This window comes from Sphaerodactylus townsendi, linkage group LG03 (assembly GCF_021028975.2).
Source record: "Sphaerodactylus townsendi isolate TG3544 linkage group LG03, MPM_Stown_v2.3, whole genome shotgun sequence".
NCBI lineage: Eukaryota > Metazoa > Chordata > Lepidosauria > Squamata > Sphaerodactylidae > Sphaerodactylus > Sphaerodactylus townsendi.
This window is the reverse complement of record NC_059427.1, coordinates 14,371,897-14,395,340: the sequence shown is the minus strand read 5'-3', so window position 1 is coordinate 14,395,340 and position 23,444 is coordinate 14,371,897. Positions and strand designations below refer to the sequence as shown.

The window sequence follows — 23,444 nt, the reverse complement described above, 5'->3', positions numbered from 1 at the left end:
CTTGTTCACCCGTACATCTTTCAATACCCCTATATCAAAACAGGATGGCTCCCCATTTGTATTTTTTGACTAATCCTATGCAGAGAAGAGCCCTCACGCTTGCTCGCTTCAATGTTTTCCCCTCCACTTTATTGCGTGGCAGATTTAACAACTTGGAAATGAGCGAAAGGGTATGCTCTTGTGGTGATCAACAAATCGAAACATTGGCACATCAACTGCTTTGCTGCCCTAAATTTGCCAATATCAGATCAAAATATTCCAATACTCTTTCTAGGTTACCTAGTGAAATGGGAGAATCAGGTAGACTCCCTTTCCTTCTGGACAATTCTGACAATGAAACTTGTGAATGGGTAGCACATTTTTTACTGGAGGTGATGCACAATCAATAATTTATGTTCTATCTTAAACCTTTGTATTTGTTTACCTTTGATCTCAGGTTTTTTATTGTGTTATGATTATTGTTACGCCAAATAAAGGCTTATTATTATTATTATTATATATTGAATGCAGAAGCAACAGATTGGACCCAGCCACTCACTGAGCCACATCAAGGCTTTCTTCCACATTAAGGGCCTCTTGCCCCGACCTAGGTGGACCAGGCTAGCCCAGTCTCAACATATCTTGGATGCCCAAGCAGGGTTGCCCCTGGTTAGTACTTGGATGGGAGACCACCAGGAAAGCCCAGAGGTGCTATGCGGAAGAAGGGAAGTCTCTTTTGTAAGTCTCTTGCTTTTAAAAGAGACCCCTCTTGATGCCCCTGCTTTGTATTTGCACCATCTACAACATTGCCGGTACTGCAGTCCATCATCTTCGGCATTGCTGGCCCCCTCCCAGCCTTGCAATCGGACGCCATAAATATAAACAAACAATGTATTTTCAATTCAATTTTATGTAGATGCTGTTATGGAAATTTAAGGGTTTTAATGTTAACATTTATATTTGTATTTATTGTTTTATCAGCCTTGTTTATAGGCCCTGTACACCGCTCGGAGCCCTCTGGGGGTTGAGCAGTTAATGAAGTATAATAAATAATAATAATAATAATAATAACAACAACAACAACAATAATATTAGGGCAGCACTTGAAAAATCTTCGAATTGACAAAATTAACATCTGTCAAATTCAGGAGGCAGCCCTGCTGGGATCCGCACGAAATACTAGGCCGAAACATTACAACTTCCTAGGCCTCTGGGTGAGGCTTGAATTGTAATGAAAGGCCAACAATCAGCTAAAGATCTGGCAGCTGTGTAATCTACCATAATAATAGTAAAAACCCTACAGGGCTCCTTATGCTGGAGACAGGCTTCAGAGTTTGGTGAGCGGAGAGGTTGGGTCCACCCCAGTACTTTCCATACCAAGAATATCGAGAGCCAGTTTCTTCCTCCACCTGAGCCACCGTGACATTTTCAGATGCCACCACTACAGGGTACTGACCACTCTGAACGCCAAGGCACCGCTGTCAACTTTTGAGGAAACTGAACTCCTGCCACAAATGGCACAAATCCTTTTTTGTGAGCCTGCTTGCATTGATGTTTATTTTTCACGTCGTTGGTCAAGAACGGTAATAACACTCAACCGTGTAGGGAATTTTCTTTCATATTTTTTACCTCAGCTTTCCTCAAAGGAGCTGAGGGAGCCCTAAAGGGGTTCTCCCATCCCTCCCTTCTTCCCTCATTTTATCCCCTATAATGCAAGCAAGGCTGAGAGAGAGAACAACAGGCCTTACATCAACCATAGAGGTTCATGGGAAAGGAGCACCGTTCTTTCTGGTCCTAAGCCCAGCACTCAGACCATTGCAACTCACTGCCTTCTGAAGCTTCTTCAAACAAATTTCTGTCCATCAGAATGAACTGTCAAGCATCACTCTGGAATTCTGTCCTCTCATTTCTGGCCCTTACCGTGGTCAGCGGGAATCCATCTCCGTCTGGCTTCTCCTCCTGGGTGATGAGCTCAAACCGGCCCGTACATCCGACCTCCAGAATGGAGAGAGGTAGCTCCAGAGGCCCCCTGGGGGGCAGGGCTTCAAGACAACACAAGGAGGTTTCAAAATCAGCCCTGCCATCCCTGCCCTTTTAAAATCTCAAATGTCACTAAGCAAATGGACCAGACGATTCTTTCTCTGTGCCTGGGCACCAATGGAATTGCACCTAGAACCAGTATAGATGAGCTAAGACTGGAGTTATATGGTCCCTGAGCCACTTCAGCTAACAACCTGCCTGTAGGATTCTGCTCCGACTGAACTTTCAACACTTTTTTTCAAGGACAGCCCTGTGTAGAATGTATTGCAGTGATCTGATCTAGAGATACTCAGGGCCTGCATCACCATGGCCAGATCTTTTCTGCTAATGAAAAGCCGCAGCTGGCTAACTGGTGGGTAGGGGTGGGGTAATGCTACAGGGTCGGGTGGGAAGAAGGGAAGTTAGATGTATATTCCCCCTTTCTCTTCTGTAAGGGGCTTACAGTCTCCTTTCCCTTCCCCCAACAACAAACACCCTGTGAGGTGGGTGGGGCTAAGAGAGCTCAGAAGAACTGTGACTAGCCTAAGGCCACCCAGCTGCCGTGTGTTGGAGTGCACAAGCTAACCTGAATTCCCCAGATAAGCCTCCATAGCTGAAGCGGCAGAGCGGGGAATCAAACCTGGTTCCTCCAGATTAGAGTGCACCTGCTCTTAACCACTATGCCACTGCTGCTCACTGGGAAGACAGCATGGCACCACTTGTCCCTGGGCCTGGGGTTTTTTTGGGGGTGAGGGGTGGGGGAATAGTGAAGTGGGTGGAAGTCTTGGCAAAAGGGTATCTAGGTGCCACATCTCTACCGGGACCAGGGGCATGGGGAAGATGGCTGGGGGAATTGGGAAACAAGTGGGAGGCCTGGCGGGAGGGTGGTTTGGTGCCACTTCTCCGCCAGGCCTTTTTGAGTGCTATGATGAACCCTCAACCAATAGCGCGCAGGACAGTCTCCTGTGAGTCTGTTGGTTGAGAGTTTTCGTTGTCAGGACATTAATGAATTGTTTAGGTACATAAAATAAAGTGGTAATATAGAACATAAAGATAAGAAGATTTCAGTTTGTCATGCAGCTGTTTAGAGTTGGAAGAGCTCTGCTATAAAAGCAGAGGTCAACTGCCAATAAAGGATTGTAATCACTTTGTGAAAATCACACAGAACTCATGTTCAATCACATGCCAGTTTCCACAGACCTCCCCACCCCCCCTGTAATCTACTGGCTGGCATGCAATTAAAGCATCATAGTTTCACCCTTTCATTGTTAATTTTTTTTTAGTGTGAATATTGTTTTCTGCAGCATCAAGCTGAAAATGCATTCCTTGGTTACACAATAACCAATCCACCGAGTCAATATTTATTATCAGTTGACAACCACCCTCAAGGCAGCTAACAAAAAGAAATTACGAAACAAACTTGCGGAAAGCCTTCCCATTTCTCCTTCCTTTCCTTGCACTGTGGCTGCTGGAGTCCAACAACTGAATTTATTCAGATGATTCACAGCCTGCTTTCCTATCACCGAACGGTATTCTAATCATCATATGAATCCACATATTCTACGCATGTTTATAACTGTGGGTCTCGCTCACCACCATACCCCTGAAGAAGAGTGCTGTGATGCACGAAAGCTCCTAACCCTGCCAGGGAAAGGGCAGAGTAAAAGTCGAATGAATTAAAAATGTTAGTCTTCGGGCTGCTACTGGATTCCTGTTTTTTTCTACCACTATACGGTGACTTTCATAGACCAGTATTTTTAAAAGCCCTTTGAAAAAGAGGAAGACCCTCCGCTGAGATTTCCCCCTCCCGCTTGATTGAACTCCCCATCCTCACCTATCCTCTCCAACTCCATCTCTACAGTTGCAACTTCCGCGGTGGCTCGGCTTCACTTAACTTCCCCTAACCCGGAAGCACTTTCCCTTACTCAGTATGGTAAGGGCAATAGCTGCGACAATGGTCAAGGGAAGCCGAAGCAAAAGTGCTTCGCCGGGCGGAAATAACTTCACTTGCCCGTCTCTGAGGAACGGAAGTTAAATCTCCCAAGGGAATTTGTCGAACTAAGGCAATGGAAAGCGAAGAGCCGAAACCTCTTCTTATTGGCTTCAGGAAATCAAGATGTAAACAGCGTGTGGTCCAATGGCAAAGCGATATGCAAATTATAACCTGTTTCTCCCTTCCCCTGCCATTTTGCTAAGTACTGTAACCAAGCCAATGAGCAGCCTTTTATTTAAATAAGAAACTGCCCCCACTTCCGACGCCTTTCGAACGCGCTTGAGTAGTTCAGCCAATGAATGGCGACGTGCAAAATAAGATGCAAAATCCCTGTTGTTCATGGTTTTGTTCTCCAGAGTCTTTCGGACAAACCAACCAATGGAATCGGCGTCGCGGGGCAGTTTATGCAAATTTAGATGCGTACCGCCTCCATGATTGTGCGCAGAGCTTGTGGACGAGGGAGAGGTGCGCATGCGCGCGCGAGGAAGCGAGAGGCGCTGAGAAAACAGGAGGACCTCTTGGTGAGTGCAAAATCCGTGGAGGGGATGTTGGTGCGAGTTTTGGTGCATTATGGGACAGGCTCCACAAATTTAATTAAGGAGGGTGCTTGACATGAGTCCCAGTGCATCATGGGTCACTGAATTGGGCCTTGTCCTAGTGCACTAAGGAACACGCCTTCAGAGACCTGTTTGCGCTGTTATAGGATGTTCTAGTTAGTAAGTCTCATAAGGTGAGGAGATGTGTTTGCAGTTCAAAGAGGGTGGGGGCTTTCATGTCTTACCTGTGGTCAAAGATTAACATTGCACTGATATCCAAGTTCATGTCTTTGCACACATGGATGGGTTTGTACGCACATAAGGTACATGTTACCCCAGAGTTGTACTGTGTTCCCGAAAACATGAGATCCTAAGAACTCTGCTCGAAGCAAAGGCCATCTAATGCTGCATCCTGTTTTGTACAGCAGCCAGACAAGAAGACATGAAAGCCTTTCCCTTCCACTGCTCCTTACTAAATGGTATTCAGAGATATGTTGCCACTCCAAAAGGAAACTTTCATTTTGCTGTCATGGCTTTGCATCCATTGATATGCCTCAACTTCATGAACATGTCTAATTGCTGGTTAAATAGCTACGCTACTGGTTGCCATGATGTCCTGAAGAATGACGTTCCGCAAGATAATTATGCATTGTGTGAAGATTATATTTTTACTAGTTCTGAATCCCCCGAGTTGGGAAAAAGCTCTCATGTCGCTTTCTCCTCGCCATGCATAATTTGATCCTTCATGTGCTTTTTGCCCTGAACTGGAAAGCCCTGTTCCACAATGCTCTCGAATTTCTATTTTCTGCCAGAGAAAACTGCAGCAACGTTCAATTTGCAGCATTCCTCTGCTCCTTTGTGCTTAAAGGTCTGACATGGAAGAGTCAGTTGTGCATCCCATAGCTTGAAGAAGATTGTGGAGCAATTTGGAAAAGAATTGCAGGAAAAGTTGCTAATGGGGTAGTTGAGTCTGTAAAGAAACCGGCTTTATTTCCTGCTTGCCATTATTCACTAGAACTTTATTTTAAAAAGAAGATATTTTGATGCTATAAGATATTTTTGAACAGATGTGGCTACACTGATAAGTACATATCAGTCCGCTGCAGTGACCAGGCCTTTGGACTGTCTTGTGACATCTCCGTAAGATTTGTTGTTGGCATCCCTCTCCCCCTCCTGTGCCCTAAGCAGATGAGCTTTTTCCCAACTGGTTGTTACTTTCCCTTGCCTTCCAATTCCAGGCAGTGTCCTCTTCAGCCAACCATGATTGTCTTACCACCGGGTCTGACAGAGGAGGAGGAAGCTCTGCAGAAGAAATTTGCCAAACTCAAGAAAAAGGTCAGATTTTGTCAGTGTTTCCCTAGGGAAGGAGGGCTAACACCTTACAGAAGGGGAGGGAGGCATTTGAAAGGTCAAAAGGAGCTGCTTTTTACTGAATCAGGCTGTGATGGAGCTTAATATTGTCCACTTTGATTGTCTGTAGCTCTCTGATCACTTCTGCAGATGTAGAGTAATGCACTTTCAAAATAATGCACATTCAGTCCACTTTCACAAAGTGAAAGATCCTCTGAAGATGCCAGCCACAGATGCAGGCGAAACGTCAGGAGAAAATCCAGCTAGGACACGGCCATACAGCCCGGAAACCACACAGCACCCCAGTGATTCCGGCCGTGAAAGCCTTCGACAATACACTTTCACAATTGTTTGCAAGTAGATTTTGCTATTTCGCACAGTAAAATCCAGTTGCAAAGTGCATTGAAAGTTCATTATTCTGCACCTGTGGAAGGGGCCTAAAGCGCGCCAGAGACAGAGGAAGAACGTTTCGGGCAGCCAGCCGTGTTGGGTCTGCAGTAGAATGGCTAGATTTAAATCCAGTAGCCCGGTAGAGGCCCACAAGACTTTCAGCTTCACTTTCAGGTGAAGTTCCCTCTGTTAGATCTGATGAAGGGAGCTTCGAATCTTGAAAACTCATACCCCAAAAATCCAGAGAGAGAAGAAGGTCTTTCCTAGCGTCTGAGGTCCTTTCAGTGGAGATGCCAGGGGATGTGGAGTCGCAGCTCCCTTCAGCCTGTGGCTCTACCTCAGTGATGACAAACCTTTTTGAGACCGAGTGCCCAAATTGCAACCCAAAACCCACATTTATCGCAAAGTGCCAACAGGGCAATTTAACCTGAATACTGAGGTTTTAATTCTGTGTGCACCCGCCACTCTGCCCTGCCCTGCCCTGTCTGCTCCAGCTCCTCCACCCCACCCCTCTGCTTCTGCCCCCCTGCTTGAGCAGGGGCCAGCCTGCTCTAGCCTCCAGCAAGTCCTGCACCCACTGCTCTGTGCCTCTCTAGCATCTCCGCCTCCTCTGTCCCCCCTCAGACATCAGCCACCTGGAGCACAGGCACCAGGCCCGCCAGCCCTCCCTGCTCGCCACGGGGCATTGTGCCCAGCAGCCCAGGCCAGCCTAGATGTATGTGTGTGTGTGGAAAATCACACACACACCCCCCACGATGAACTCTGTGCATGCGTGCCCACAGAGAGGGCTCTGAGTGCCACCTCTGGCACCCGTGCCATAGGTTCGCCATCACTGCTCTACCTCATGCAAGCAGTCTCTCCAGCCCAGCCTTCCCTGCGGCTCTTTAAAGTCCCAGGCAGTGATTCATTTCCTTGCTGGTTGAAGTGTTATTCGTTAATAATAATATAGTGGAGGCGAGTCATTGCTGACTTATGGCTCCCCCGAGGGGATTTTCAAGGGAAGGAAAGAACAGAGGGGATTTGCCATTGCCTGCCTCTGTGTAGTAGTATTATTATTATTTATTTGATTTAATATACCGCCCTATCCCCGAAGGGCTCAGGGCGGTGTACAACATAAAACATCATATATAAAACCATCACAGCACTATTATCATAAATACAGTTAAAAACAGCAATTATTTCCTAACACAGCATCCCACGAAACCCTTGCTTAAACCCTCCCAAGGAAAGATAGTGGGTCCCGATGATGTTAGGGACCCATATGGAGCAGAGGGGAGGGGGCACCCTCAGCGGCCGGTCTCTCCAAAGGCCCGGTGGAACAACTCAGCCTTACAGGCCCTGCGGAATTCCCCAAGGGACAGCTGGAGGGAGAGCGTTCCACCAGGCCGGCACCAGAGCCGTAAAGGCCCTGGCCCGAATGGAGGCCAGCCGCGTCGTTGTAGCCACCCTGGACATCTGTGGTGCTCCCTCACCCAAGTACTAACCAGAGTTGATGCTCCTTCGCTTCCAATATATGATCAGGCTAGTTTGGGTCCAAGATATGATGAGTTCCAAGATATGATGAGTTCAGGCGAGTTTGGGTCCATCTTGAGGCTGCTTCTTGAGGCATCCACCCAGGGAAAAAATATTATGATATTTAGACCTGGAGAGTCTTTTAACTGGAGGTGTTGAATCTGAAGCCTCCTGTGTGTGGGTCCTGTCAGTGAAGTTAGGGCTTAGGTGAGTCCCATAGAGGGAGTAGACAGTCAGATTCTCTGGGGGAAGAAGAGGGGCATGAGAAAGTTTTAAGAACTTTCCAATCCAATCCAAAAACCTTTATTAGGCATAAACCAGAAGTACCATACATCCCAAGTACAAAAACAGGATCATTGTTACATATTGTAAAGGTTTCAATGGTGTTGATGAGAAGGGCAGCCGCCTAACCTTGAGTACATTCCACAGCCCGGGCGATGGGCCAGTTTCATCGGCGGAGACTTTATCTCTGCGCGGGAGATGAGGTCTCCGTTCCCATGGGAAGCCGGGAGGGGGATGGGATGGATAGGGTTATAACCTGTGCTTCTGGCGGGAAGTGTCATTCCTGCCACTGCGTGTACTTGAGCTTTCTAAGATGTCTGAATAAACGGTCTTTTTCACCAAAGAGCCTTTTATTTCTGCTTCTATGGAATTCCTTACACATATCATGTAGAACATGGATTAAAAATGTAGCAATTGCTTCAGAAATTTCTACATGAGGGCTGTTCAATAGCTTAGACATTTTTTGTTTGTCTGAGAGAAACAGAAATTCTAGAGGTAGTAAAGCTCCCAGATCGGTTCTAATATCATTATACCTCGAACAGTAAAGCAGGATGTGAGGGATTGAGTCCATAGCGTTGGGACAGTACCGACAACAACGCTCACTTTGTGGGATGTTAAGGAAACGACCTTGAAGATAGACAGAAGGGAATGAGTTGCACCTTGCTCTGGTCATGACCCATCTGCACTTATAATTAACAAGCTGTTCTAAATGTACAGCAGGGTTAGATTTCGGGGGTGTGATCCCAAAGTATAGAGGGGGACAGGAGCTTTGTGCAGCACTCAGGAGAGACTGGTATTCCTGGTCGTACAGTCTGATCTTTAGATGATGGTAAATTTCCGTGGCGGTAAGCATATGAAGAGACTCCCATGAGAAACCCAAGGAGAAGATTTTTTTTTTCCAATATGGAGCCACTTTAATAAAGGGGTTTAATAACCGTTTTTCTTTCCACCCTAGAAAAAAGCCCTCATGGCCTTAAAGAAACAGCAGAGCTCAACAAGTCAAGCCAGCCAGGGAGGAATTAAACGCTGTAAGTCAGGAATCCGGAAAGAGAAGGGGAATGGGGTTGAGTTGGGGCCTGAACACCAACCTTTTAGGTGCTCTCCCTTTCTGTTTGTCCCCAGCCATCTCAGACCAGCCAGTTGTGGACACAGCTACAGCAACAGAGCAGGCCAAGATGCTTGTGAAAACCGGGGCTATCAGTGCCATTAAAGCCGAGAACAAGAACTCCGGGTTCAAGCGCTCTCGCACCCTGGAGGGAAAGCTGAAGGTCAGCCAGGCTAACCGGAAGCGGGGAATGAGAGGCAGGGCAGTCGGTCAGCCTGGGCGTAACCTCCATGTTTGTCTTTAGGATCCTGAAAAAGGCCCCGCCTTGACTTTCCAACCTTTCCAGCGGAGCATCTCAGCAGATGATGAGTCCCAAGAGGTACTTGGGATTTGGGTTCCTTGGGAGGGGGAGTTAAATCTGGAAACCTCCTCCATATGCTAAAGGGGGATCTTTGGGTCACCTCCTTGGCCCAAGGGGCCATCTCGCTTACTTCTCGTTTGTCACCCAGATGGTATTGAGTGGGCATGGTGGACATTGGGGTGCTGTGTGGTTTCCGGGCTGTATGGCCGTGTTCTAGCAGCATTCTCTCCTGACGTTTCGCCTGCATCTGTGGCTGGCATCTTCAGAGGATCCTCTGAAGATGCCAGCCACAGATGCAGGCGAAACGTCTTCAGAGATCCTCTGAAGATGCCAGCCACAGATGCAGGCGAAACGTCAGGAGAGAATGCTGCTAGAACACGGCCATACAGCCCGGAAACCACACAGCACCCCAGTGATTCCGGCCGTGAAAGCCTTCGACAATACATGGTGGACATTGTCTCCGTTCCTGGAGATCTACCTGTTGTTCATCAACCACCATTGTGCATAAACGAATGGATGTGGGATTATTGTTTCTGGTGCTGCGTGCCCCTCTGCACTCTGGGGGCAGACTAGCTGTTATTGGTCCACAACGGGAGATAAGAGTGGGAGAACGTGCGTGGGTCTGCAGGGACCCAGGTGCATTGTGGGATTCTGGTCAGCCAACAGCTCTCCATGAGAGCCTCTTTAGATCCCAGGGTGCTGCCCAGGAAGTGGGTACTGAGGAATCAGGAGGGAACACAGGAAGTTGCCTTAGGCTGAGTGAGACCATTTGTCTGCTCTGAGTGGCAGCTGTTCTTCTGAGTCTCAGCCAGAAGCTGAAGGGTCTTTCCGAGTGTCTACTACTTGTGAGATGCCATGGACTTAACCTGGACCTACAAAGTGGATGCTCTTCCACTGGTCTATGGTCCCGCCACAAATAATGTACACCCACGAAACTGCTTTCCACGCCTTTGGTCTGTCAAGCCAATGCGATTCTGGGTTGTATCAATAGGAGTATAGTGTCAAGATCGCGGGAAGTAATTGTACCTCTCTATTCTGCATTGGTTAGACCTCACCTGGAAGATTGTGTACAGTTCTAGGCACCGAAGTTCAGGAGGGATATTGACCGGCTGCAGCGGGTTGAGAGGAGGGCAACCAAAATGGTAAAGGGTCTGGAATCCATGCCCTACGAGGAGAGACTTAGGGAGCTGGGGATGTTTAGTCTGGAGAAGAGAAGGTGAAGAGCTGACCTGATACTACCATATTTAAATATTTGAAGGAATGTCATGTCGAAGAGGGAGCAAGCTTGTTTTCTGCTGCCTCAGAGACTAGGACACGGAGTAATGGATTCAAGGTGCCGGAAAAGAGATTCCCACCTAAACGTTAGGAAGAACTTCCTGACCGTCAGGGCTGTTCGACAGTGGAATTCACTGCTCGTAGAGTGGTGGAGTCTCCTTCTTTGGAGATCTTTAAACCAAGGTTGGATCAGCATATGTCAGGAGTGCTTTGATTGTGTGTTCCTGCATTGCAGGGGGTTGGACTTGATGGCCCTTGGGGTCTCTTCCAACTCTATGATTCTAAGGTCAGCATTGCCTGCACTGACTGGGTCTCAGATAAAAGTCTTTCGTATCACCTGTTGCATGATGCTTTTCAACTAGAGATGTTGGGGATCGAACCTCGGACCTTCTTCATGCAAAAGGGATGTTTGGCCTCTGAGCCCCACCACTCCCGGCAGGGGCAGAAGGAGGGACTGTGATTCAGTGAAAGGGCTCCTGCTTTGTGTCCAAAAGGATGATGGTTCGCTTCCTGGCACATCCAATGGGAAGGACCAGCTGATGCGAAAGACCTCTCTGCCTGAAACCCCGGAGAGTTGCTGCCAGTCAATACTGACCTTGATGAGCTGATGGTCTGATTCAGTATCAGTATCAGTCCATTCATTATGAGATGTTGACGAGCTGTATGCCACTGCCCCCCAAGCCAGTTTGGCCAGCTCTTCTTAGAACCCACAACATGACACAGTGCAGAATTTTGAAACACAAGAAAGGGAAATGCTGGCTTCCATAAGCTCTTGGGAGGGCGGACGTTGCAAAGGGGAGAATTGTGGTCTTTCCAGTCATCAGATGTCCTCACTTCAACACTGAGATTGCTGACTGATTGTTGTTACAGTGGATTCACTGGTGTCTTTGTTTATTCTAGTCACGTCGTCCCCAGAGGAAGTCTCTGTATGAAAGGTGAGTTTCAGACATGTTATCTCTGTGTGGATATATGGGAATAAATCAGTGGTTCTCAACCTGGGGGTCGGGACCCCTTTGGGGGTCGAATGACCCTTTCGTAGGGGTCGCCTAAGGCTCTCTGCATCAGTGTTCTCCATCTGTAAAATGGATAAATGTTCCACAACCTGAGGAACTGTATTAAAGGGTCGGTGCATTGGGAAGGTTAAGAACCAGTAGAATAGGTGCTGCTGATTGATTCTGGTAGCAGAGGTACTTTTCCCCTCCAGCAGAGGGAGCCCTTCCCTCGATGCAAAACAGGTTCTTTCTGTCAGAGGAAAGCGGAACAAACCCAAAAGATCTGACCCGTGGGTTGGGGCCAGGGTGGACCTTCTGTGGTAGGGAGGAAAGGGGTCATGAGTTAAGGGGAAGATGGAAAAGACTAGAACTGAGAAGAAAGGAAGCATCGGGAGGAGGAAAGTTCATAATGGGGGTGTCCCTCTGTGGAATATTCAATCTTGTTGAACTAGATTGAGTTCCACTGGAGATTTTCATCAGATACTTTATAAATGGGCTTCTGATGGAAGAAGAAGAAGAGGAGGGGGAGGGAGGGAGGAGGGAGGGAGGGTAGTAGTAGTAGTAGTTGGTTACCTGTCCCCATTTCTCTCCTGCAGGGAGACTCAAAGGGAGACTCCTCTCCTTGCCCTTCCCCCCTCACAACAAACACCCTGTGGGAGTAGGTGAGACTGAGAGAGCTCGAGGCTGTGACTTAGCCAAGGTCACCCAGCTGGCGTGTGTGGGAGTGCACAGGCTAATCTGAATTCCCCAGATAAGCCTCCACAGCTCAGGCGGCAGAGCTGGGAATCAAACCCGGTTCCTCCAGATTAGATACACAAGCTCTTAATGGGCTTCTGATGGAAGCCTCCACCTATTAAATAATCAGCTACTTTGTGGGATGAACATCTTAAAATGGTACAGGCTTTGAACTCAGGGACATCCACGGCTTCACATTTTGGGAAGTAGGCTCTAAATTAGGTTACTCCTGGAGGATCCGGAAAATGTCATCTTGCTTTGTTTCAAAAGTTTCCACTTCTCACTGTTATAAAGACCTGACTGTGTTTGCTTCTGGTTGTCCATCTGGTTGTGCGGTCAACCACTTTGGCTTCCTCTAAGCAGTGTAGCAACTTGGAAATCTCCACAGGGAAGGAGAACATGTGGACCACCTTGAGATTTTTTTACTTTACATACTCCTGGAAGTTTCTACTTCCCCTTGACTTGAAGGTTCAAAGTGAGAAAATAAAATATATATATCAAATTTTGGAGTGGAGAGGATGTATTTTTTTTAAGGCATCTAGTACTTTACTTCACTTAAACCTCAACGTTCATGAAAGGAAGGTGATTTGTCTTCAAGATCTAACATCTGATGTAACAAGTCTAGTGCTGGGTACATTCTGGGGGCCATCTGCTGGGGGTACAATCTGGCTGAACTTATGATCTACGGCAGCCATTCTCAACCAGGGTTCCGTGGTACCCTGGGGTGCCGTGAGCATGTCCCAGGGGTACCGCGGCAACACTACCACCACCACCCCTCATTTTTGTGGTGTCTCCCACCGGCACCAGCGAGGACATGGAGCTGGCCCATGGGGCAGGGCCTGCCACAAGGTCAGCAGCCACCCCCCCCCCCCAGTGCTTCCCTTCACCCTGGGAGGGGAAGGTGGGGTGTGTGGCAAGCAGGGGCAATGGGAGGGGAAGGTGGAGGGTGGCGGCAGGGGTACCGTGAGATATGAAGAGTGAGGTCAAGGGTACCCTGATCTCGAAAAGGTTGGGAAACACTGATCTACGGCACAGTCCTCCCTCCCACACTGCGACTTTCCACATTGCAGTTTTAACTGACCGTGAGTCAGTAGTCACCACCCCCTCCTCCTACAACCAGAGTCATGCTTACCTGGAGGCCTGGGGCAGAGGAGAGGAGAGGCCGAGGAGGCGGGAGGGCTGCTGCTGGTTGCTGTAAAGAGGAAGGAAGGGCCAGAAGAAGGACGGAAGAGCTCGGCTCTGGGGGCGGGGCTTGGACTAGAAGTGGGGGAAATTAAATGTGGCTTTCTGCCCATCCCAGGGGGTTGTGCCCCTAACCCCCACGATGTGGGAGGGAGAACTGTCGTTTAAATGTTTCGTGCAGAGTTTGCACCAATCTTTGTGAGCCTTTCATTGGTGGCCAAACGAACGTCAAGCGTCCGAGTTTGTTGCGCGGATCTTCTTTTCTCTTGTCTGGCGTTAATTTATTTTTATTTTATGTATTTATTATTAATTTTATATACCGCCCCTCCCCCGAAGGGCTCTGGGCGGTGCACAACATAAAATAACAAGACAAGTGGAGCACATAAAGTGCTTTATGCTTAAAGTTTCAGTAAGAAGTCAGTGAGAGGAAGGAAGAGCAAGTAAGGTTACGCCCATGATGGTTAGGCTTTGAGGCAAGTATTGTTGCTTGATGAGGCTGATATCCGTGTCAGCATTCACTGATGCAGTTGCCAGCAATGCTAACTATCCTTCCTTCTACCCTAGAAGGGACATGCCAGACCCCTTGCCCTCCTATGCTTTGGAGGCTGACTGTGTAAACTGAATTGCATCAAGGCCTAGCAACGGTGCAGGATTGTGAGATTTAAATCTTCTCTTTCCACGTGAAACTTTTGCCATACTTGCCGGTCAATACTCCTTGCATGCTCTTTCCCTAGCTTCGTGAGCCCCAGCAACCGGCTGAGGGACCCAGAGAAGGAGCCGGAACCCAGCAGGGATCCAGACAAGGAGTCAGACCGCAGTGAAAACCCGCATGGTTTCGAGTGGGATTATGACCGGGATCGCAGCCGGGACAGGAGCAGGGACGGCGAGAGAGACCGGGACCGGGAGAGAGAGCGTGGTCGTGACCGAGAGGGCAGCTTCCGCTGTAAGGGATTTCTTTTAGAAAGGGCCAGTACGAGAGCCCTGGGGTACTTTAAAGAGCAACACACTTGCTAAAGCATAAGCTTTATGGGGCCAAACCCACTTCTTTGGATGCTGTGTGTGTCTTTGATTACTAGCTTCTCATTGAGAATAACGGGTTTAGCAAGGTCCTCAATTCCCAGGGGTCTGCAACCTGCGGCTCTCCAGATGTTCATGGACTACAATTCCCATCAGCCCCTGCCCAGTTGTTAAGAACATAAGAAGAAGCCAGCAGGATCAGACCAGAGTCCATCTAGTCCAGCACTCTGCTACTCGCAGTGGCCCACCAGGTGCCTTTGGGAGCTCACATGCAGGATGTGAAAGCAATGGCCTGCTGCTGCTGCTGCTCCCGAGCCCCTGGTCTGCTAAGGCATTTGCAACCTCAGATCAAGGAGGTTCAAGATTGGTAGCCCTAGATCGACTTCTCCTCCATAAATCTGTCCAAGCCCTTTTTAAAGCTATCCAGGTTAGTGGCCATCACCACCTCCTGTGGCAGCATATGTTCATGGACTACAATTCCCATCAGCCCCTGCCACCATGGCCAATTGTAGTCCATGAACATCTGGAGAGCTGCAGGTTGCAGACCCCTGATCCAGACAGTTTCCCTCAAATAACCCCTACCCTTTTCTTTTCCTTGGGCCACTCAATCGGCGTTAAAGGCATTATTTGTTCATTTGTTTACTTGGGAGTGTTTTACAAAATTTATACCCTACCTTTCCACTATCACAGGAGCCACCAAGACAGCTAAAAAATGGAAACATGCATAATAAAATCACATCTGAAAACCATTTCAACCTGCAAAAACCTCCACGTTATTAAAAGTATTGCTAAAATACATATAAAAAAAACTATTAAAACTTTGAAGAAGAGTAGAAGGGTTTGGATTTATACCCCGCATTTCTTTTCTGTGAGGAGTCACAAAGTGTCTTGCAAACTTTTTCCCTTCCTCTCCCCACAAAATACACCTTGTAAGATAGGTGGGGCTGAGAGAGTTCTTAAGAGAACCGCGACAAGGTCGCCCAGCAGGCTTCATGTGTAGGAGTGGGGGAAACAAATCCAGTTCACCAGCTAAGAGTCCGCTGCTCATGTGGAGGAGTGGAGAATCAAACCTGGTTCTCCAGATTAGAGTCCCCCCTCCAAACCGCCACAACACGTTGGTTCTCTTTGGGTGGGAAACAGGGGTTGTTGATTCCACATAGAACAGTGATGGCGAACCTTTTCGAGACCGAGTGCCCAAATTGCAACTCAAACCCCATTTATTTATGGCAAAGTGCCAACCCGGCAATTTAACCTGAATGCTGAGGTTTTAGTTTAGAAAAAAACGGTTGGCTTCCTCTTCCGCCACACCCGCTCGAGCAGGGGCCAGCCTGCTCTAGCCTCCAGCAAGTCCCATGCGCACCACTCTGTGCCTCTCTAGCATCTCTGCCTCCTCTGCGCACCCCCCCCCCTCGGGCAGCAGCCACCCGGAGCACAAGCACCAGGCCTGCCAGCTGAGTCCTCCTTGCTCACCACGGTGCGCGCACGACGTGCTCAGTGGCCCAGGCCAGCTTAGATCTGTGTGTGGGGTGTGTGTGATTTTCCGCCCCCCACATGACGAACTCTGTGTGCTTGTCCCCATAGAGAGGGCTCCGAGTGCCACCTCTGGCACCCGTGCCATAGGTTCGCCATCACTGACATAGAACATGCTTAACAACAAAATCCCTGCCCTAAAGAGATTACGATCTAAAATTTACCCAGGAGAAGATGCATCCAGTGGGGGGGTGGGAAGAAATAGGAGAAGAATTTACATGTTTGTAAGCTTCGTTTCATTGAGGGGAGAGACATTGAGGAGCTGTGCCTCAGGCCTTCTGGAAAAGGCGGGATTTTGTGAGGCATCTTCAGGAGAGAGAGAGAGAGGCAGTGTTGTGTAGGTGTCTACAAGGAGAGTTCCAGTTTCAGGACCAGCAAGGGAGAAAAGGCAACATCATTTAAGGACGTAAGAGATGCAGATGGCCAAAGGTGGTTGAGGCTGAAGAGCAGAAGTCACAGGTGGACATATATTGAAGTATTAAAATGAAGAGATAAAGCCAGAAGGGCGTGCCGGCCTCATGTCACTATATGTCTTTCAAGCACCCCAGGATTCTGACACAGAGTTGTGGGGGGTTTCGCTTCTTTTATTTCACTGTTGACTTTTATTTCCCTGTTTTATTTTACTATTGCCTCCTTTTTATTCTAATGCTTATTTTGCTGTTTTCTGTTTATTTTACTGTTTTTTGGCTTCTTTTATTTTATGGTTCTTTTATTTTACTGTGTTTCCGAACTCTGTTTCCCCCTCCAGCTTCGGACTCTTTCCCAGAACTGCGGAGTCCGCGCAAAGGGAACACGGTGTACGTGTCCGGGGCGGACATGAACGAGACCATGTTGCGCACGGCTTTCTCTGCTTTTGGCAACATCATTGACCTCTACATGGACAGCCCCCGCAAGTGAGTGGGGGGGGGGGGGAGGGCTGGACAGGCTCACTACATAGCTCAAATGTGCAAATGTTTTAATTTTTTTAATTTAATGTTTGCTGCTGTGGGGACCCTTGTTGAGTGGGAAAGCATCATAACATCTTGGTGAGTTCCGCAGGGTCTATAAAACGGGCTTTTGGAGTGTCCAGTCGTTGATGGTGCCCCTCCTCCTTTTCTTCTTCACCTTTGGGTCTCTTGTCATTTATGAGACCCACTCTCCCCCCTTCTGGGAGGGTTTTAATAAGTGTTAATGCGGACATTGTTTGTTACTGATCGCTGCTTTTAAATTGTTTTAATGTGTTTAAGGGTTATTGCATATATGTGTTTATGTTGTTCACTGCCCAGAGCCCTTCGGGGGTAGGGCGGTATACAAGACCCATTAATTAATTAATTAATTATGTTTTAATTAATATAAATTTAAATTATAAATATAAATTTAAATTAATATAAATTAAATTAAAACCAGGCAGAAAGGAACCCAGCTCAGCCTGGGGCTGCAGTTCGAATGACGAACGTAAGTCTCCCCACAATGTATTGTCGAAGGCTTTCACAGCCAGATTCCACTGGTTGTGGTGGGTTTTCCGGGCTGTGTGGCCATAGTCTGGTAGATCTTGTTCCTAACGTTTCACCTGCATCTGTGGCTGGCATCTTCAGAGGTGTATCACAGAGGGAAGTCTGTTACACACTGTCTGCACTCAATCGCACCTTTGCATAGCAAGTTCCACCCAAGCACTTTCTGATTGGTTCCCCATCCTGGGACATGGACAATATATACCCCACTACCCTGTTTCCCCGAACATAAGACATCCCTGGAAAATAAGACGTAGTAGAGGTTTTGCTGAAGTGTGAAATATAAGGCATCCTCCAAAAGTAAGACATAGCAAAGTTTTTGTTTGGAAGCATGCCCGACGAACAGAACACAGAAAAATAAGACATCCCCTGAAAATAAGACATAGCGCATCTTTAGGAGCAAAAATTAATATAAGACACTGTCTTATTTTCGGGGAAACATGGTAAATGTTCCCTTCTCACTAGACACAGTGTGTAACAGACTTCTCTCTGTGATACACCTCTGAAGATGCCAGCCACAGATGCAGGCGAAACGTTAGGAAAAAGATCTACCAGACCACAGCCACACAGTCCGGAAAACCCACAACAACCAGTCTCCCCACAATGTTCTTCCAACTAAAAATGACCCCACGGGACGTCCTGTTTACACTATGGAGGAAACATATTTCATTCATTCATGTGTGCCCCGGCTTTTTACCAGTGAGGACCCAAAGTGGTTTATATTGTTCTTTCCTTCCGTTTTATTTTCACAACAGCCCTGTGAAGCAGGTTAGGCTGAGGGTGTGTGATTGGCCCCAAACCACCCATTGAGTTTCTATTGCCTAAGTGGGGATTCAACCCCGTGTCTCGCAGATGCCAGTCCAATTCTTTTAACCCCTATAGGAAACTCGTACTGGATCTTCAGTCAAAGGATCTCTGCTTGCAAGTGCCAGAACAGGCCTGTCAAGTAAACTGTGGGAGGCTGAATAGAAAAATGGCCGGATTTGATAGGAGATAGTTTCGTGTGGGGATGGTTATTACTTTGAGCCGGGATCACAGCTGTGGGGGTGATGCCCAGAATGACGTGCAGAAGGTCCCTGATTCAATTTTTGGCTTCTCCAGTTAATAAGATCGCAAGTGTTTTATTTGTGGGGAGGGATTTTTTTTTGTTGGCCTGAGACTAGAGAGAAGCGACCGCCTGACCTAGCAGACGGCTCTGCGTTAGTGGACCAGACGCCACCTGATTCAGCATGAACCAAAGATTGTCATGCCCTTATATAAAGCAGTGGTGCGACTGCACTTGGAGTACTGTGTTCAGTTCTGGTCGCCACATCTCAAAACGGATATCGAAGAGATAGAAAAAGTGCAGAGAAGGGCAGGGAGGATGATTGAGGGACTGGAGCACCTTCCTTTTGAGGAGAGGCTGCAGCGTTTGGGACTCTTTAGTTTGGAGAGGAGACGTCTGAGGGGGGATATGATTGAAGTCTATAAAATTATGCATGGGGTAGAAAATGTTGACAGAGAGAAATTTTTCTCTCTTTCTCACAATACTGGAACCAGGGGGCATTCATTGAAAATGCTGGGGGGAAGAATTAGGACTAATAAAAGGAAACACTTCTTCTTCACGCAACGTGTGATTGGTGTTTGGAATATGCTGCCACAGGAGGTGGTGATGGCCACTAACCTGGATAGCTTTAAAAGGGACTTGGACAGATTTATGGAGGAGAAGTCGATTTATGGCTACCAATCTTGATCTGAGATTGCAAATGCCTTAGCAGACCAGGTGGTTGGGAGCAACAGCCGCAGAAGGCCATTGCTTTCACATCCTGCATGTGAGCTCCCAAAGGCACCTGGTGGGCCACTGTGAGTAGAAGAGTGCTGGACTAGATGGACTCTGGTCTGATCCTGCTGGCTTGTTCTTATGTTCTTAACTAGCTTCATGTGTTCATTTGGTGTTTTGGGACCATTCCAGATGTCAATGTTTACACCTCTCTGTTCTCCCTCTCCCCCAGCTGCGCGTTCGTCACCTTCGAGAAGCTGGAGTGTGCCGATCAGGCTGTCACTAAGGTGCCATTTTCTGTTTTCCGCCTTTCTGGGTTAGAACCGTGGTCTGAGAAGAATGGGGGTGGCACTCAGGAAAGTCGGCCTGTAGCTGAGAAGCAGATGGCTCTGTGGAGCCAGAGCAGTCTGGTCCAGCCAGAGGCATAGCAAGGGGGGAAAATACCTGGTGCACCGGTGCATTCTCCGCCCCCGGAACACCCCCAGAATGCACACGTCACACCCCCACAGGGGCGCACGCCAGGTGCAACCCCCCCCCCCATCCCCTTGGAGCTACGCCTCTGGGTCCAGCCTACAAGGCGTGAAGGAACATATTTGGGCCTAGTGCTGGATCCTTCCAGTGGAACCAAAGGCCTAGTATTGATACTGCTCTTTGAGAAGCCATGTTAGTAGTGGAATAGTCTTCAAAGGCATTTAACTTTTTCCCAGATGCTGCTAAGTGTCCATCTTTTAGTGGACAGTTTGGGCCATTGAGTTATTTTGGTCTGAAGTCGGTTGGGATTTATTTATTTACCTCGTTTGTGTTTTTTTCATTTGTACCTCACTTCCCGCCCCCACCTCCCCGTAGCACAGCAGTTCTCAACCTGGGGGTCGCGACCCCTATGGGGGTCGAACGACCCTTTCACAGGGGCCGCCTAAGACTCTCTGCATCAGTGTTCTCCATCTGTAAAATGGATAAAAGTTAGGGTTGGGGGTCACCACCACACGAGGAGCTGCATTAAAGGGTCGCGGCATTAGGAAGGTTGCGAACCACTGCCATAGCAGCTTACAACGTCGCTATCCACTCTTCTACCTTACCCTCCCGACAGCAACCCCATGAAGCAAGTTAGGCTGAGAGAGCTTAACGGCACTTTTGCACGTGCGGAATAATGCACTTTCCAGCCCATTTCAACACACATTGCAGCTGGATTTTATTGTGCGGAATAGCAAAAACCACTTGCAAACGGTTGTGAAAGTGGATTGAAAGAATAGAATAGAATAGAATAGAATAGAATCTTTATTGGCCAAGTGTGATTGGACACACAAGGAATTTGTCTCCGGTGCATATGCTCTCAGTGTACATAAAAGAAAATACATAAAAGTGCATTATTCTGCACGTGCAAAAGCGCCCTAAGTGGGCCCAGGTCCCTCAGTGAGCTTCTGTAGCCCAGTGGGGAGTCAGGTCAGGGTCTGCAAGATCCTAGTCCAGTGATGGCTATCCTTTTGGGCTTGGCGTGTCAGAAATTCAGAAAATGCCCAATTTGACTCATCTGGCGTGTTATTCCCCGCCCCCCCGCCCCAAACCAAAGAGAAACAATTATATACGTATGCATTTACTTTTTAAAAATATATAGTCCAACTGGGTGGTTCTATGTATTATAGAAAGCAACAACAGATAATAACAAAAATGAATCAAACTCATAAAGGGAGAACAGTTGTTGTCGGGTATTGGTGAATGCTGGCCTGTCACCCAAAATGTCGGGGCGGGTCACCTTCGGCACATGTGTCGTGGGATTGCCATCACTGTCCTAGTCTGGCACACTTAATCGGTTCGCCGTGCTAACCCCTATACCGCTTACAGCTCAACGGTGCTGTCGTGGAGAAAGTTCAGTTGAAAGTCAGCATCGCGCGCAAGCAGCCCATGTTGGACATAGCTGTTGGCAAATCGTTGTGGGGCTCGCTGGGTAAGTGGTTAGAATGTTGGGGTGTGTGTGAGAGAGAGGTGAATGTGGAGCAACAAGACTGCTTGGAACTGCTTGAGGGAACAAGGGGTCTGGATGCAGGAGTCAGCCAGTCCCAACCTCCTGTACTTTGTGTTCTGTGGTTGGATTCAATGGGTGAGGAGGGTTTTGTGGAACAGAAGAGAAAGGTCGATTCCGCACTTGGGTTATCGACCTAAGTTTGAGCTGCGTTGGACCTAAGTGCTCCGCACAACCACTGGGATCAACGTGGTTTTATACCAGCTTCGCCCCATGTAACGGTCAAATTTCCGACTTCAGTTGGGAACTACTACTTTTTCAGGGAACCACGCTCGAACTCAGCTCGATTCCAGGAAAGTGCGGAATCTCTGGTGCCAGGAGTCCCCCATTCAGCCAATCACAGCTGAGTGTTTCGGGCATGCGTGCAGCTGGCCAATCAAAAAACGCCACCTTCATCCCTCCATTCCTGTGGCAGTTTTTTTTTATAACGTGTGTGGGGATAGACAGAACATAGCCGTAGAACAGTAGCCAATCGCAACGGAGCGGTGAAGAGGCACAGGATGATTCCGCTCTCCGAGCTGGGATCAAGCTGGTTGCAGTGGGGAACAACAATGGCTTCGACCTAGGTTAGTAACCTTCTCAGGGAACTGGGTCGAACCTATTTTACTCGTGTGTGGAATCGCCCAGAGAGAGAGAAGGACCGTCCCCAGGGAAAGGGCTCTAGCCGCGAAAACAAGCACCTTGTTAGAACAGCTGGATTCGAATGCCGTCACACCTTCAAGACCAACAAGATTTTGGGGGTATGAGCCTCCGAGTGTCTGAGGAAGTGGGCTCAGGCTCTTGAAAGCTTATACCACCAAAAAAACCAATTGACTTCAGTGGACTCAGAAGGGTGTTACTCGCAAGATGGCCCTGCACATATATACTTTTTCCTTTCTGGATATGGGCCTTGATCCACACAGTTCAGGAAGGGATTTATATTGCCCCTATTTTTGCATTCCAGATTTTGAAAAGATGTGTAAAGATTGGCCTATGGAGTGCATGCAGCCATTATTTTTTTCTAGTGGATTTTTCTGCCAGCTCTGAGGAACAGAAAAAAGTCCCGGCAGACGGCACCACCTTTTTCTGTACTTGTTGTACACCTGCCTTGACAGCTCTGAGGAACAGGCAACGGCAGCCCCTCCCCCCCAGTGCCTCTTGCTTTGTAGACTCCACAAGAGGTTCCTGTAAGTTGACCTGACAGCACAACAAAAAAAAGAGAGGGCAAAAGGTCAGTGTAGGTCAGATGCTGGAAAATCCTTGGTCTCTGGTGCGTTTTAAATAACTACCGTGTTTCCCTGAAAATAAGACAGTGTCTTATATTAATTTTTGCTCCCAAAGATGCGCTATGTCTTATTTTCAGGGGATGTCTTATTTTTCTGTGTTCTGTTTGTCGGGCCTGCTTCCAAACAAAAACTTCGCTACGTCTTACTTTCGGGGGATGCCTTATATTTCGCACTTCAGCAAAACCTCTACCACGTCTTATTTTCAGGGGATGTCTTATATTCGGGGAAACAGGGTAATAGTAACCAGGAGGGTGCCATGCTTGGATCAGGGTACTCAGGGAGGGGGAAATGACTCCCCCATCCCTTTCCCTTGTGCAGACCTCAGCCCTCCCCAGAGTTGCTGTTTGCCCGGTCGCAAGAAACGCACAGGCCCCAAAAGGACTGGAATAGATTTACATTTAAAAAGACTCCGCTGCCTCAATGCGTTTTGAGCAACGGCCCTCAGTAAGCCATGGCAGTTCTCCAGGGTTGGCATTACTTTACCATCCTCGGAGGGGTAAAGCTGGAGTGGGGAGAGAGAGATGGGTCTCTTCCTGGGTCCACTGACATCTCACTTCCTGTTTCAGCTGTGAAGAACAGTATGAAGGGTTCCCATCGTGACAAGCGGTCCCAGGTGGTCTACAGTGAGGATATCTTCTGAAACCTATTAGGCCATCTCCACGTGATGTTTTTGCTGTCTCATTAGACTGTTTCAATAAATAAGACGTTTTCTATA

The 23,444-nt window shown here is 48.0% G+C and overlaps 2 protein-coding genes across 3 annotated transcripts in view; one reads left to right on the top strand and one right to left on the bottom strand.

Annotated features, from left to right (window-relative positions):
- Positions 1 to 3,937, bottom strand: part of SKIV2L (Ski2 like RNA helicase) — a 42,763-nt gene extending 38,826 nt beyond the window's left edge. The window contains exons 1-2 of the mRNA XM_048488752.1: positions 3,833 to 3,937; positions 1,900 to 2,021 (exon numbers count right to left, since the gene is read on the bottom strand). Of these exons, the coding sequence (XP_048344709.1) occupies positions 1,900 to 2,021; positions 3,833 to 3,851 (141 nt within the window). The 5' untranslated portion in view covers positions 3,852 to 3,937. The remainder of the gene's footprint in view (positions 1 to 1,899; positions 2,022 to 3,832) is intronic.
- A 334-nt stretch (positions 3,938 to 4,271) lies between these two features.
- NELFE (negative elongation factor complex member E) lies at positions 4,272 to 23,444 on the top strand. Of its 2 annotated transcripts, none has more exons than XM_048489464.1 (11): positions 4,272 to 4,512; positions 5,766 to 5,862; positions 9,017 to 9,089; positions 9,184 to 9,329; positions 9,411 to 9,485; positions 11,643 to 11,677; positions 14,386 to 14,594; positions 16,947 to 17,091; positions 19,680 to 19,734; positions 21,287 to 21,389; positions 23,296 to 23,444. In XM_048489464.1, exons 2-11 carry the CDS (start codon positions 5,788 to 5,790, stop codon positions 23,367 to 23,369), a joined length of 990 nt encoding a protein of 329 aa, XP_048345421.1. In that variant the 5' UTR covers positions 4,272 to 4,512; positions 5,766 to 5,787; the 3' UTR covers positions 23,370 to 23,444. The 2 variants fall into 2 exon arrangements, with proteins under 2 accessions (XP_048345421.1, XP_048345422.1); XM_048489465.1 differs by lacking the exon at positions 4,272 to 4,512 and adding an exon at positions 4,606 to 4,721.

Excerpts from the sequence above, each read along its gene's own strand:
- NELFE (XM_048489464.1), top strand. The coding sequence starts at position 5,788 with ATGATTGTCTTACCACCGGGTCTGACAGAGGAGGAGGAAGCTCTGCAG. Across the intron at positions 9,330-9,410 it reads CCCTGGAGGGAAAGCTGAAG|GATCCTGAAAAAGGCCCCGC; the intron begins GTCAGCCAGGCT and ends GTTTGTCTTTAG. Across the intron at positions 11,678-14,385 it reads AGGAAGTCTCTGTATGAAAG|CTTCGTGAGCCCCAGCAACC; the intron begins GTGAGTTTCAGA and ends CTCTTTCCCTAG.